This window comes from Piliocolobus tephrosceles, chromosome 4 (genome assembly GCF_002776525.5).
Source record: "Piliocolobus tephrosceles isolate RC106 chromosome 4, ASM277652v3, whole genome shotgun sequence".
Classification (NCBI taxonomy): Eukaryota; Metazoa; Chordata; class Mammalia; order Primates; family Cercopithecidae; genus Piliocolobus; species Piliocolobus tephrosceles.
Window position 1 is genome coordinate 39,904,696 of NC_045437.1, and position 15,281 is coordinate 39,919,976.

At 36.6% G+C, this 15,281-nt stretch overlaps 1 protein-coding gene across 1 annotated transcript in view; it reads left to right on the forward strand.

Moving 5' to 3' along the window:
- The window catches only part of C7 (complement C7), an 80,782-nt gene that overhangs the window by 22,876 nt on the left and 42,625 nt on the right, over positions 1-15,281 (forward strand). Inside the window, exons 4-7 of the mRNA XM_023216459.2 lie at positions 2,682-2,823; positions 4,691-4,838; positions 5,915-6,053; positions 13,894-14,064. Of these exons, the coding sequence (XP_023072227.1) occupies positions 2,682-2,823; positions 4,691-4,838; positions 5,915-6,053; positions 13,894-14,064 (600 nt within the window). The remainder of the gene's footprint in view (positions 1-2,681; positions 2,824-4,690; positions 4,839-5,914; positions 6,054-13,893; positions 14,065-15,281) is intronic.

Consider the following 15,281-nt stretch of genomic DNA (forward strand, 5'->3'; position numbering starts at 1 on the left):
TTTCTTTTCTTTTCTTTTCTTTTCTTTTCTTTTCTTTTCTTTTCTTTTCTTTTCTTTTCTTTTCTTTTCTTTTTTCTTTTCTTTCTTTTCTTTGTCGGAGTCTCGCTCTGTCGCCAGGCTGGAGTGCAGTGGCGCAATGTTGGCTCACTGCAACCCCAGGCTCCTGGGTTCAAATGATTATCCTGCCTCAGCCTCCCAAGTAGCTGGGTACTCCCAGCCGCGTGCCGGTACACCCAGCTAATTTTTTGTATTTTTAGTAGAGACAGGGTTTCACCATCTTGGCCAGGATGGTCTCCATATCCTGACCTTGTGATCAGCCCCGCCTCGGCCTCCCAAAATGCTGGGATTATAGGCGTGAGCCACTGCACCCGGCCAATTCTACCATTTAGAAGAAACAAATTATATAACAGCATTTGGTATTTATTCCCTCAGCTCTGTCTACTTTTTCTCTGTGTATACTTATAATTTTAAAAAATGAGATTATTTTATCATAGCTTTGTATTCTGCTATTTTAATCTAACATTATACTATCAGCAAAATAATTTATAACAGCAGTGTTATGTTCCATGATATGAATATAGCCTTCTTATTTTTCCACTTTTTTATTGTTTGATTTATTTATTTATTTATTGTTTGATATTTAAATTGTTTCCATTTTTGTTATAAAGAAAACTTTAATAAACATTTTGAATGTAGATATCTGTCCTGTTTTCCCACATTTTTCTGAAGATAGTCCTAGAAATAAAATGTTCATCTTAAAGTTTCTGAACATTTCAAGAGTTAAATATTCTAGAAATAGTCCAGTTTGGGGAAAAATATTTATTTAAAAATCACTTTTAATTAATAAAATAATGGAATCATACCATAGAAGATAATTATTATTTTGAAGCATCATCATCATCATCATCAGGTATTTATTTAGTACCTACATGGTGGTATTTTCAAAACAAATTGCCTGAATAAAGCATTTGGCTTCTAGCAACTATAATAAATAACAGCTCTGATTACAGGCAAACAGGTACATGAATAATAAGCAAAGGTCAAAGAAACATCAAACACGTTAAATATTTTTATCATTTAAAAAGAAGAAAGAACACTAAACAGAAGCAGAGAGATAGAGGGTGTTTTTTATACAAGCAATTTTTTTCTTTGATTGAAGGTGCAATGGATACATCCTAGATTATAAAAACAAAATTTTCATTCAGAGAGAGACAAGTGAAAATGAGAAAGGGCTTGTAGGGTCAGACTTTGACAGGTGAGAATGAGACTGTGGAGAGTGGCTGCCATCAAGGGCTCCCTGATAATACAGAGAAGAAAAACACTTTCTTATGCAAACAATGTCATCTGTGCTCTGGAACTTCACAAAGGACACTGTTAAGTCACACATGAGCGGCATATTCATCACTTACAAAGAGACTAAAAACGGTATCAAGAAACCTTACCGAGTTCCGCTCCCCACTCATATTCCTCTGTGGCTCCTTTGCTTAAACAAATGAAAGGCACTAGAGTCATGCTAGGGCTGGTGTGTACCTGCTCAGAGTTCAAATGATGCCACTGTGACCCCTCATGACAAGGAATTCCCATTTCTAACCCAATTCAGGATGGATGAATAAGTTCGACATTGATATGTACAGCAGCTCTTCCCTGTTGATTTCACTCAAGGTTTAAATCCTCAGGACGCTCAGTTTTGGTTCCGTTTTTGTTTTGTTTTGTTTTGTTTTAATGGAGAAGAGGTGAGTACAGGAAGAGGCCTGGAATATGCTCACTGATTGCCAGGGGTAGCTCTTTCTTTTTGTTTAAACGTTAGATACATGTCTTCATAGTGAATGAGGATTAAATAAACCTTAGTATGCATTAGTTGTAGGTTTCTCATTTAGTTTGATAATTTCTTCAGTTTTCCTATATTCTTTTCCCTCAAGAGGTTTGTATTTTACATATTCCTTTGTAGATGTAGCTTCATCTTTGGATTACTTAGGTTTCTGTTTTGTAAATTTGACTTCCATATTCATGTACTTCTCTCTGAATCGTTTTGCTTGCCTTTCTTCCTAAAGAAGGCTTACAGTTTAGCTGAAAGGAATTGCCATTACTCTTCTGAAGGTTTCCCTAACTCTGCTTCATTTTAACCCTTTCCCAGTACCCTTATCCTCTCTCCAGAAAAAGTCATTTCACTTTCTCTAATGAACTCTTGCAACACAGATTTGGTAAATATATTAATCATTCTATGCTCTAATCTATTTGCTTATGTATCTACCCTCTAAGCTTTACTCAAGTTACTTTCTTTTATTTTTCTTTTTATTTTGAGACAGCATCTCACTTTGTCGCTCAGTCTGGAGTGCAGTGGTGTGATCTCAGCTCACTGCAATCAGGTTACTTTCTTAAAGATTCACTAACATGTTTTTTTTTTTTTTTTTTTTGGCATTTAATCCTGAAAGTCAATATATGCCTGGGAGCTCTCTATAAATAATAGCCAAAATGTTGCTGAACTCAAGGACAAGTACATCTGTGGATTCATTGATTTTGAGGTTTTATTTCTGTAGAACACCAGAACAATTTTCCAGACATTGTTTGTCTAATTGTATTACTTTCCCTCAGATTTCATTACTCAGATAAAGGAAACTAGAGATATCTTTGAAAACAAACAAACAAGCAAACCAACCAACCACTGCCTGCTTTGTGTTTAGACTCGCAGGCGGTCAGTTGCTGTGTATGGGCAGTATGGGGGCCAACCTTGTGTCGGAAATGCTTTTGAAACACAGTCCTGTGAACCTACAAGAGGATGTCCAACAGAAGAGGGATGTGGAGAGCGTTTCAGGTGTTTTTCAGGTAATTTGTTTTCCATAGGCTCAGCATGCAGATTGTAAATTCAAATGTTATTTGGTGAACTTGCTCATTATATATTTGTTAAATGTTACTGAATTTATATTGGCCTAAAATTAATTCCCCCAAATATCATCAGGATTTTTGTTGGTATGTTAATCACACACTCAGCTATCATTTTTTCAAATGCAAAGGGAAGCATCTGGTAACAAACACAGGAATGCTCTTTGTCTCTTTGAATGGAACTCTGGCTACTGACAAACCCAAATAGTTCTTGACAGTGTATTTTGAGTAAAGATGCAGAGTGAGTCTTGTACATATATTGAGATTAGACAAAAACAATGTTACTGTCTAAATTATTATATCTACAAGAAAAGCTACCCTAATGAACTGGTTAAGGAGCGATACAGTTCTCTCTTATGCATGGGGTAATTGAAACATAGTTTTGGCATTGAATATTATTTGACCAATACTCTATGTTGTATTTATGCAGTCAGATTAATGTAACAACATTTAGTAAACATTTATGATTCTTGTTTCAAGTAGTGGTGAGGGTTGTATATACAAGTGAAACACATGCCTCTTCCCTCACAAATGTTAAAGTTTTATGGGCAGAATAGTACATAAATAATCCCTGTGTTAGAAGTGCTCCTCAATGATACCTGTTGAATGCTTATTTTACTTTCAAAATCCAAATTAGATAACAAATCCTTCAGTAAGCCTGCCCTAAATCCCCAACTGATAGAAGTAATTAACCAATCACTTCCATATGTTCCTTATGCGTATTGTACCATCTGCCATTTGGATTATTTGTTGGCCTGAATGTCTCTCATGGTGAACTGCGAACTCCTTGAAGACATGAATTATATTTCTTTCATGTTGGCTTCTGGAGTCCCTGGTACATAATACATTCTCAACAAATGTTTTCTGCATTGGATTGAGTGGCAGTATAGCAGGGTACATGTCCTAGAAGGACAGCTGTGCACCAAACATCCTATGAGGACATAGAGAACATGCATCAGAGCCTGTGAGGCAGGGATGGCTTTCAAGAGGAGATAATGTTTAATTTGATTCTTGAAGGACAAGTAAGAGATAGGTAGAGAAAACCCTTCTAGGCAGAGAGAACTAACTAAGTGCAAGATCAATGGAGATAACAGAAAGCTTGGCCTTTTATTCATGCAGGTAGTCTGGTATGACTAGGGTATAAGAAGCTAGTAGGAGAATGGCTGGAGATGATGCTGGAGAGATAGACCGGAACTGGATAATGTGGTACTCTCCAGTGTTTCCTTGGTACTCTAGATTTATTGCTATCATAACAATTATAATCTATGTCTTTGTAGTATTTCCTATTAGATTGTAAAGTATATGAAAAGTCTGGCAAAGGCCATTTTTATTCATATTTGAATCCCAGCCCCTATTGTGCTATAGAAATATTGAATTTTAACTTTTTGATAAAATTGTCCTGCTCTTAAAGCTTATAAATTTAAATTACCAAGAAAAGCTCAACTTCATCATCTTAGAATGACAGAAACAAACTGAAAATTGAAGGTCAGGAAGTCAGTCTATCTTCCCAGTAGTTGGAATTATATACTTTAGACAAGCAGCTTGATGATTATGTGTGAGATCCTGAAATTCTGAATTCAGATCGTATTTTCAAATTTGTGTCTAATTGAGTTAAGAACCATTTCTGTGTGCCACAAAATGGACACAAAATAATCACTAGTCCTTTCCCGGACAGTCTGAGGATTTATCTCCCATTTATATTGGCGTATCAGTGCAGTGTTGCAGGTGGCAGGAAAAACCTTTTTGGTCCTGGGTAGTGTTTCTCTTCTTCCCTCTTTTACATTTGCACATGGATTTTTCTTGTGTTCAGGTCAGTGCATCAGCAAATCATTGGTCTGCAATGGGGATTCTGACTGTGATGAAGACAGTGCTGATGAAGACAGATGTGAGGACTCAGAAAGGAGACCTTCCTGTGATATCGATAAACCTCCTCCTAACATAGAACTTACTGGAAATGGGTAAGGTGCTGGGCAGTCTCCTGAGTACATCAACGAATTACAGTTTTAAATTTTGTTTTATTTTATGGTTTGGTAAGTCTAAGAACAAGTCTTCTAATAGGCAAGATTCTTCATTGGCTCGGAGCTCTTTGCCACATCCTGAGACAGTATTTTTGTTCACACATACATACCTATAGATACATGTGGTGAGATGTAGAGTGACCCCTTGTCGTGGGATGGTCCTGGTTTTAGCACTGAAATTATAATTCCGAGACATCCGTCAGGCCCAGGGAAACCTGGACAGTTGGTCACTTCATAGGGGTTAGAAGGGAGGGAGAGAGAGAGAGAGAGAGAGAAAAGACTGATTCAGTAACGTGGGACTATTCAAGAGAATGAAGAGACAATAGAATGAGAACAGGATGAGAAGAGAGACAGAAGCAAGTGTGTTGTAATACCCAGGCTGAACAGCAATTGTCTAAACTAGTCAAGAAACTTCGTTTCCAACTGAAGATCGGAAAATACTGTGTTTACCTTATCAAAGAGAATTCTGAAGAAGTTTTAAGGGTCATATGACTTGTTAAGGTTTTGAGACCTAAAAATAGCTTATTTTAGAGTGAAAGAAGTAATTTTTCTGAAATATTTTAAAATTTATTAACAGAGAAATAGGGTGAAATTATTTGAAAGAGTACACCATTCAGCATGCTAAGAGGCAATTACTTAAAATTTATTACAGAGAGCTCTCCCTCCTTAAGAGTAGCCTTAATTGTATTGGTTTTATCTGCAGATTCAATTTAAAACCAGCTGTTGCCATAGATACGAAAGAGCCATGTGTTTCGCCAATATGTTCTTACATGGAAAGAATGTTGGACTTTCCGAGCTATTAGTTTTAGTGATTATACCAAGCTGGGGAAGCTGGATAATGCATAGTATGCATTAGGATGCTGTGCTCTTCACTTGAGCTCTCTCAAAGAAGTATTTAGCTGTAATGCATTTTAAGAAATTCTAGAGTTCTCTAATAAATTTTTTTCCCAACAAGTGGTATTTCTGGTTTTTAATGGCTTTTTATCTCCTCCTTCTCCTTCTCCTCCTTTTAACAGTTACAATGAACTCACTGGCCAGTTTAGGAACAGAGTCATCAATACCAAAAGTTTTGGCGGTCAATGTAGAAAGGTGTTTAGTGGGGATGGAAAAGATTTCTACAGGCTGAGTGGAAACATCCTCTCCTATACATTCCAGGTACTTATGACGTTATTGATTTCTAGTCTGGAATTGTCAGAGAGCATTATTTATATGATATTGACTTTTAGGTATTTGTTGAGAATTTATAGTCTAATGTGTGGTCAATTTTTATAAATGTTTTATGTTGACTTAAAAAGTATACACAGTGTTTTTGCTTTGGGGTACAGGGCAATGATACTTTTAACATGTGTCATTCAAACCGACATATCCTTATACCTCATTTTCGACTTCATGTTCTATATGTGCCCAAGACCTTATTGTCTGTGCCAGCGCAGGCATTAAAACTTAAGGCCCCATCCATGACTGGTAATGATAGTCTCTTGACACTGCTACAGTGTCAGCTCACTTAAAATGCTTTTAGTTTAAAATTATGAACTATTTCATATATACAAACGAGTGTGGATAACATATATGTGTAATTTGAAGAAAACTGCCCTTATATGCCCACCATCTGCCTTAAGTGACTTAAAGGCACCTTTACGCCCCTCTCTGATCACATCCCTCTCACTCCTCAGGCAACCACTGTCTTATATTTGGTATTAATTATCCTTGTTTTTTCTATAAATGCTTATTCTTTATATGTCTTGGTCCCTAAATACAAATTTGTGATTTAGTTTTGCCTATATTTTCTTTCTTTCTTTTTTTTTTTTTTTGAGACGGAGTCTCGCTCTGTCGCCCAGGCTGGAGTGCAGTGGCTGGATCTCAGCTCACTGCAAGCTCCGCCTCCCGGGTTCACGCCATTCTCCTGCCTCAGCCTCCCGGGTAGCTGGGACTACAGGCGCCCGCCACCTTGCCCGGCTAGTTTTTTGTATTTTTTAGTAGAGACGGGGTTTCACTGTGTTAGCCAGGATGGTCTTGATCTCCTGACCTCGTGATCCGCCCGTCTCGGCCTCCCAAAGTGCTGGGATTACAGGCTTGAGCCACCGCGCCCAGCCTGCCTATATTTTCTATCTATTCTTCTGTTACTTTTTTCACTAAAAGTTATGGTTTTGAGATTTACTCATGCTATTGCAGGTGGCATTTTTTATTGCCGTTTCCAATTTTTTCCTCTGAAAATGTCTTGAACATTCTTGTGCCTGAGTCCCATACAAATGAACTAGAGCTTCTCCAGGGCATACACCTGCAACTCAAATTGCTACCTCATAGGATATGTATGTATTAAATTTTACTAGGTAAAATATGCAAAATGGCTGGATCATTTCATTCACCAGCAGTGGGGATGAGTGGCCTCCACTTCACATTCTTGCCAACAGTGGTATTGCCTAACATTTTGATTCTGCTTATGATCGCAGATCTCCTCTGGCTCCAGGGTTCCGTTTCTCAAAAGCTATTTCTGTCATACACACCTAAATTCACCCATGAGTTGGTTTTGATCAACGCAAAACATACTCATGCAAAACAGTTATGGCTTTAGGAAACTTTACAGAAGATTTAGAAGGAAGATCGAGGAGAGATTTTCTGTTGCAGTAATGCAAACATGTTGAAGCAATAGCAGTTGGCATCTTCTATCTTAAAACAATCTTCCACAGCCTTAGCACAATGAAATTTCTGGTCTCATTGGGTGTTAGCTTCTTTCTTGCTCTTGTCTTTCAAGATCTCCTCTCTCATTCCTTTTTCTTCCTTTGTCCCCAAACTCCAAAAATGTCTAATTCAGCTTTTAATATTGATTACTTCTAACTTTGTAAACCCAAACTACTGAAATGTTCAGACAAAAGGGCCTTTTGCTTACCCAAATTAACCTTCTCCAGAAAGCAGCTTTGATTATAAATAGCAAACATACCATCTTCCAATCTACCATAGAATAAGTTAGTTGCATTTAAGAGTTGTTGAGTAATATAAATGAAAAGTAAAACAGATCTGAAAAATAATTGTAGCTACCAGTTTTTGAATAGTGGCATCTGCACTATTGTAGGTGATTAGCATAGGTTTAATTCTCACAGAAGCTTTGGAAAGTAAGCAATATCTTACTATTTTATATATGTAGAAACTGAGGCTCAGGAGGACTTCAGCTGACATAGTCAAAGTCACCAAATTAAAAAATTGTAGAGCTTAGATCTGGTCTGTCAGATTTCACAGCCTTTTTTTTTTTTTTCCATTACATTTTACTCACCCCATGTATTTCGTTTAATTTCTTTTTCAACTCTATTCAACATGGAAAATAACATGTATTACAATTTAACCTTTGGCCAGAAAGGAGAATGTAAGATAGGTACAGACAGATAATTTTTTCTCACTCTATTCCTTAGATAATGTGTTCCTAATTCTTTCATAATAATACTGTGGAGACTTGCATGTATATTTTTAAAAGTCAAATTTAGAAAGCTACAGAGCAGAGAAAATAATAAGAAAGAGCGTTTCTGACTTCATTGGAAGGTAGACAGGCAGGAAGTCTGCATTTCTGAAGAAGAGGGATAATTTAATAACAACGTGATCCTGACATTCATTTTCCTCAGCAGGGCTTGGTCTTTAGATTGACATCTGAAATGCCTTCCCCATCACTAAATGTGACGATGTTTGTCAGAGTAAAGGGAAACTATAGCCTGTTATAGAGTGAGGAACAGATATTTTGAGGAGCCAGTCTGAGGGAAGTAAAGTGGAAACAACAGGCAGTGAGTCAGTCATGCAAATGCTAAAACCAGGTGTGGACACAGAGGTGGTGAATGTCCTCCATGGTTCAAACAAATTCATCTCGGGTCCACTGGGTATTCAGCCCTCTTTGAGGTGGAAAGTGACTTTTGACTTATTGGAACATAAATATTAGTAAATAAACATAGAATAAACAAACATGAATAAACATAGAATAAATAAACATAAAACAATCGGCCATTCTCTCTTATAATCCGTGTTTTGGTTTCTAGCATTATGGTTTATCCAGGGCAAACCCAATTTCTTGTTGAGTAAGCTACTTAACTTTGATCCTGTGCACATTTTCTGTCTACTTATATTTTTTATACAAGGAAGGCATCTGTGGCTTGGGAAGGTTTCCCTCTGCCTAGTTCAGCCTGAGAGATGGCAGAAAGACTGTTGTGTTTATTCTCAGTGTGGGATGAGTTGCAGAAGGGAATGAATTATGATCAAGGTGGAGAAATTTCATGGCTTCTTCTGTGTTTGGTCTTGAATATACTTCATTTTATATTTTGAAGAGAAATCCTAAGTGCGTATCAAATGAAAAACAAAAACAAATTCTAAAGCCAATTTTAATGAATGCTACATTATCTAAGCCTTCGCTTCCTCTGTTGGTATGAGGACTAGATACCTGAGATTTCTAAGTCTACCTTGTTAGCTAGGAATAATTTAAATGATAGTTAAAAATATCTCCCATGTAAGAACCCTTTATATACTAAGCACTGTTCCAAGAGCTTTACATGGATCTCTTTTCCTTATAATAACCTAAGGAGGAAGGTACTGGTATCTCATTTTTCAAATGAGAAAACAGAGGCAGAAAAGCCAAATAGCTTATCCACAGTATAGAAGATGACAAAGGTGGGTTTTGGACTTTAGAAGTCTGCTCCAAATCCCCTCTTAGCAGACACTATACTTATAAGCATTTTATAGAGTATGTGTATGTATGTATGTACGGTGAATATCTCTATCTATATGTATATCGTGTCTCATTCTATATGTGGGTGGGAGAGAGAGAAAATGAAAAAACAGGAGGGCAAGAGGAACACTTCTTTTTTTTTTTTTTTTTTTTTTGAGAGGGACTCTCAGACACCCATTTGCCCAGGCTGGAGTGCAGTCCTGTGATCTTGGCTCACTGCAACCTCTGCCTCTTGTGTTCAAGCGATTCTCATGCCTCAGCCTCGCGAGTAGCTGGGATTACAGGCGTGTATCACCATGCCTGGCTAATTTTTGTATTTTTAGTAGATACAGGGTTTCACCATGTCAGTCAGTCTGGTTTCGAACTCCTGTGCTCAAGTGATCCACCCGTCTTGGCCTCCCAAAGTGCTGGGATTACAAGCGTGAGCCACTGACCCTGGCCTGAGGAGCACTTTTGAATAACTGAATGAAGTTCAAACTGGCTGGATTACAGAGTGAAGTGTGAAGAGTTGTAAGAAATGAGGTTATAAGTGATCAGGAAAGTAAATAAAAAAGACTTTTTTTCTGGTTAGTTAAGGAGTTTGGATTAAAAAAGTCATTAGAGAGTTTAAGAAGGGTTGCTACTCATATGAACAGTGGAGAATAGATTGGAAGGTGGCTGAATGGGAGAAAGAAACCTGGTTAGAAAACCGTTGTAATAATCCCTGAGGGACATAATAGCGGCCTGAGAAAACTCGGTGAGTTGCTGAATGCGGGGTCTGATGGAGAATGAGCAGTCTGGGATATGAATGGGTTTCTGGGTTTCTGACTTGGACCAATGGCCAGATGAAAATACAACCCTCTGAGATGGGTAAAGATCCATTTGCAGGGAGAAGACAAATTCAGTTTAGATATCTAAAGTATGTCCAAGTACTCAGGAGAAAGTGTTTGAGCTGGAAATATACATTTGGTGATTATTAGTATAGGAATGGTAATTGAAGGCACAGAGCAGAGAACACTGTTGCTCTTGGAATCAGCATAGAGGAGTAATAGAAGGAGATGCCTAGAGGAGTCTTAGAAGGAGCAGCCACAGAGAAAAAAAGAAAACTAGAAAGCCAACAGAAGAGAGTATTTCCGATAGGAGAGAGTGGTCAACAGTGCCAAATGTTGTTGGGAGAAGTGTTCACTGTCTGTTGAAATAAGGAAGGTGCCAGCAGTTGAAAGTCAGACCATTGTAGGTGGAAGAGTGAATGGGAGGTGAAGAATTTAAGATAATTAATTATAGTCAACTCATTTAAAGTATTGAGATGGGAAAGTAGGAAAGTAGGAAAGAAGGAATATATAGTAACAGGTAAAGCCTTTCTTATTTTAGTTGGTTGTGTTAGAATATATATAAGTTTTGACAGAAAGGAGCAAGTAAAGCAAGAAAAATGGAAGCTCTCGGAGAGGGAATGATCAATCCATGTAATCCACCCTTTGAAGAGATCAGAGAGAATGCAATACAGAGAAGATACAGAAAATTTAGCCCCAGACAAGGGGAGGGACACCTATGGAGAAAAAGAAGGAAAGAAAAGTTAATAAGTTTGTGGATTTGATAGCCAGCAGTTTAAGGGGTCTCTGAAGATGGGAGTTTTTGTAAAGAAAGAGGTAAAATCATCTTCTGAGAGTGAAGGAAGTGGCTGTAGAATTGGGGAACTGAATTTTGAAAAATTTTCAAAATTTTGCAGAATATAAAAATAGGTAATATAAAAATAGTGGGAGAAGGAGAGAACTAACTAGAGAAATAAAGTATTGTTGGATGGTATTGAGGATTCTACTGAAGTTGAAAAGCACAAATGGATTTGTAGTGGCACCAATCTGTACAGTTGTACAATTTTTTTTTTTTTTAGACGGAGTCTTGCTATGTCACCAGGCCGGAGTGCAGTGGCTCAATCTCGGCTCCCTGCAACCTCCCCTTCCTGGGTTCAAGCAATTCTCCTGCCTCAGCTTCCCAAGTAGCTGGGATTACAGGCATGTGCCACCATGACCAGCTAATTTTTGTATTTTTAGTAGAGATGAGGTTTCACCATGTTGGCCAGGATGGTCTCCATCTCCTGACCTTGTGATCTGCCCGCCTCGCCCTCCCAAGGTGCCGGGATTACAGGCATGTGCCACCGCGCCCAGACAGTTGTGCGATTTTCTGGAGTAGTGCTAAAATGCTTGATTTAGCAAGCCTGGGCTGGGTTTTTGCCAGGAAAACATGATAGCAGGTCATCTAGGTAAGGAAGTTAAATCCATTGGCAAGAGAATGGTTGAAGTCATGAGCCAAGAAGCCTAAGCTGAAACAGGAAGGAAGTGAAAAAACTTAAAGTACTGAGAGCGAGAAAGGGGGAGAATAAGTGGAAGAACGTGTTTCTATAATGTTAAATAATAGATGTGGCAATAATAAAATGAGAGTTAAAAGAATAAGAGATGTTGGAATATAGAATGGTTGAATTTGGGATTTCAGAGGAAGAATCAGTCTTGGAGAATTCAGGATCTAAGCTGGAAGAAGGAGGGTATTAATTAAGGAAAATTTAATAAGACCACATCACTTTGAGAAAGATGATTCCTGCAGCTATGTGTAAGTAGATAGGAGTGAGAAGATGCTGAACTAAAGAGAGGCTTATTTGTATTTGAATTGTGGCTATAAAGATAAGGGAAATAGGCTGTTTTTTTTAATTTAACTTTTCTTTCTCCAAAGAGATAATAAACTAATTTTTTAGGTCAAGAATGTATATGTGTGTATGTGTATATGTGTATATACGTATATATATGTGTATATACACACACACACACACACACATATATATTCTCCCAGCCCAAGCTGAATTTTTGCATCTAACTTTTAAACAAATCAGTTTCATAATGTAATGGAAATAATGTTCTAATAAAAGATTTGCTCAAATCCATCTTCTTATCTTTTCAGCATGCATATCTAATACTCAATAGGGGGTAGTGATAACAGTCATATTACATTTTCTGGCATTTTGGTGTATTTCTTTCTTGTATTTTTTGACTAGGCATATACTTGCATGATTGTAGTTAATAGCATTTTCACACTTATACCTGTTTTCTTATTTAATGTGACAACATGAATATTTTGCCTTCACAAGCATTATTTAGTATGACTGTGTAATATTGTCATTTTCTTTCCTTTCAGTTTTTAAAAAAGTATATCATTTCCATCAGTTCAATTTTCTCCGTCCTTATGCTTTGATCTCAAACACAGATGTATATATATATGTATAAATAATAAAAACACAAATGCTTGTGGAAGGAGAGTTCCTAATTTGAATATTTATATGGAATAAACACAGTGAGAGGGAGTCTTTTTGCTTGTTTTGTTTTGTTCCCACAGGGACTGACATTTTTAGCAAATTAGTTGTCTATAATTTTACCAAATCAAGAGATTTTTACATAAAGAGTCAAATTTATCCCTTGGAAAAAAACAGACAATTTGTCAATACTAGAACCTGTAGTTACATCTAGTGACTGTCTAGTGGATTTGAGTGTTGTGTGTCTCTTTTAGACAGGGTGTGTGTTCACTTTTTCATCACCATGCTGTCCACTGGAGTTTTCCGGCATTGATATTACTTGCCAGGGATGTGGGCATTTAATTTGGACACTTGATCTAAAGTAAAATAAAGGATAAATGAATGATGTCTCTTCAATAAAAGCTGAAGCTGTCACTTCTCATTTAGCTACATATGACTAACCTATTGTCTACTTTAAAATTCTTTTGGGGTGGCCCTTTCTTCTATCTAGCAAAGAAAAAAAATGTAATTTTAGCATTTATCCAAGTGAAACAGAATTAGAAAATTAAATCCACTACAGATCACATACAACATTCCAAAACAAAGTCCAAAGGAGCTAATTGTTTTGTATCACCTATTTGCATCTCTGTTCCCCTTTATTAGATGAAAAATCAAGAACCAAATTCTTTCTAGTTCTCTGTCAGTGTAACTTTTGTTAATTTGCTCACTTCTGGGCCAAATGTTGACATTCCAAAAGGAACACAGAAGTTGTTTGTACCTAAACGTGTTTTGTGAATCACTTGGGATTGCCATTGTTGGTACCATGTGTCCTGCTTAATAAAAAATAATCATAGAATGAACTCTTTCCTTATAATCATACAGGTCTAGTCTTAATGAGAGTCACAGTTGCTTTGTGCCAATGAAGCGCTTTTCTCTTTGGTAAGATTGCATGAAGAAAGTATCCATGATAAAGCATACAAAAGTATCTTGGGTATCTCCAAGCCTTAATTTAGTCATAGCAAAATTTTTCATTTTCTTTGTAGGTGAAAATAAATAATGACTTTAATTATGAATTTTACAATAGTACTTGGTCTTATGTAAAACATACGTCGGCAGAACATACATCATCTAGTCGGAAGCGCTCCTTTTTTAGATCTTCATCATCTTCTTCACACAGTTATTCTTCACAGACCAATGAAATCCATAAAGGAAAGGTTAGTATAAAATGTCAGCTAACTTTTCTGTGTTTTCCTGCTTTTAAGTATTGCTTACATTAATAAACTTGTATTTATCAAAAGGATCAGCTTTCATATTAAAATTAGTAATAGTAATAGCATTTCCTTTAAGAGACAATGTAATATCTGTCTCTAAAAGGTACAATATTGTCTCATTAAATCTCTTTGATAATATATTTATTTATACTGGCCAGGCACAGTGGCTCACGCCTATAATCCCAGCACTTTGGGAGCCCAAGGTGAGTAGATTGCTTGAGCTTGAGCTCAGGAATTTGGGACCAACCTGGGCAACATGCAAGATCCTGTCTCTATAAAAATACAAAAATTAGCTGAGCATGGTGGTGCACGACTGTAGTCCCAGCTACTCAGGAGGCTGAGGTGGAAGGATCACTTGAGCCTTGGAGGGAGAGGATGCAGTGAGCCAATATCACGTCACTGCACTTCAGCCTGGGCAACGAAGTGAGACCCTGTCTCAAAAAAAAAAAAAAAAAAAAAATACACACACACATATATATGTATATTTATTTATAGTTTTAAACTTCTCATTAAAAGTATTTGTTTTTATTTGAAGATGTTTACAAAGCCCTTATTACCTTGAAATCTTCTATTTTAAATGATCTTAAATTTCTTAAATTTGTGATTACTGGTAATACTATTTTAAGTGTCATACAATTTAAAAAAAATATAATTAATGCTTATATATGCTTCTTAAATGCAAATGCTAGAGTCCTTTTAGAAGGTGCATGAAGATAAAATAGTTTAAAAACACTTTACTAAAGATAAAAGACTTTAAAAATACTTTATTACTTCTGAGATACCAACATTTTTATCTAAGAAGGTTAAAAGACTTATTTTTAAATACTTCATTGTTTTGAAATACCAAAACTTTCCTCTTGAGAAACCTGAATAGTAGAGATGGACTGTACTAATTGATATACAGTTATGGCTGAATAACTTTTTAGGCTGATCATTATTCACAATCTGAACATTTCATCTCATTCTTAAAGTTAGTAACTTGAATAATAAATCACTTAGGAAAATATAAGGAATATTGATTTTATTTGTTTTATGACTAAGAAGCTGACTATGGAACTATGAGTTGTAAAAATATTTACTGTCTCCACATTATATTGTTCACACAGTGGGGATTTGGCAAAAGTAGATCTGTGATGTGTCTTGGATGTAATGAGAAGATG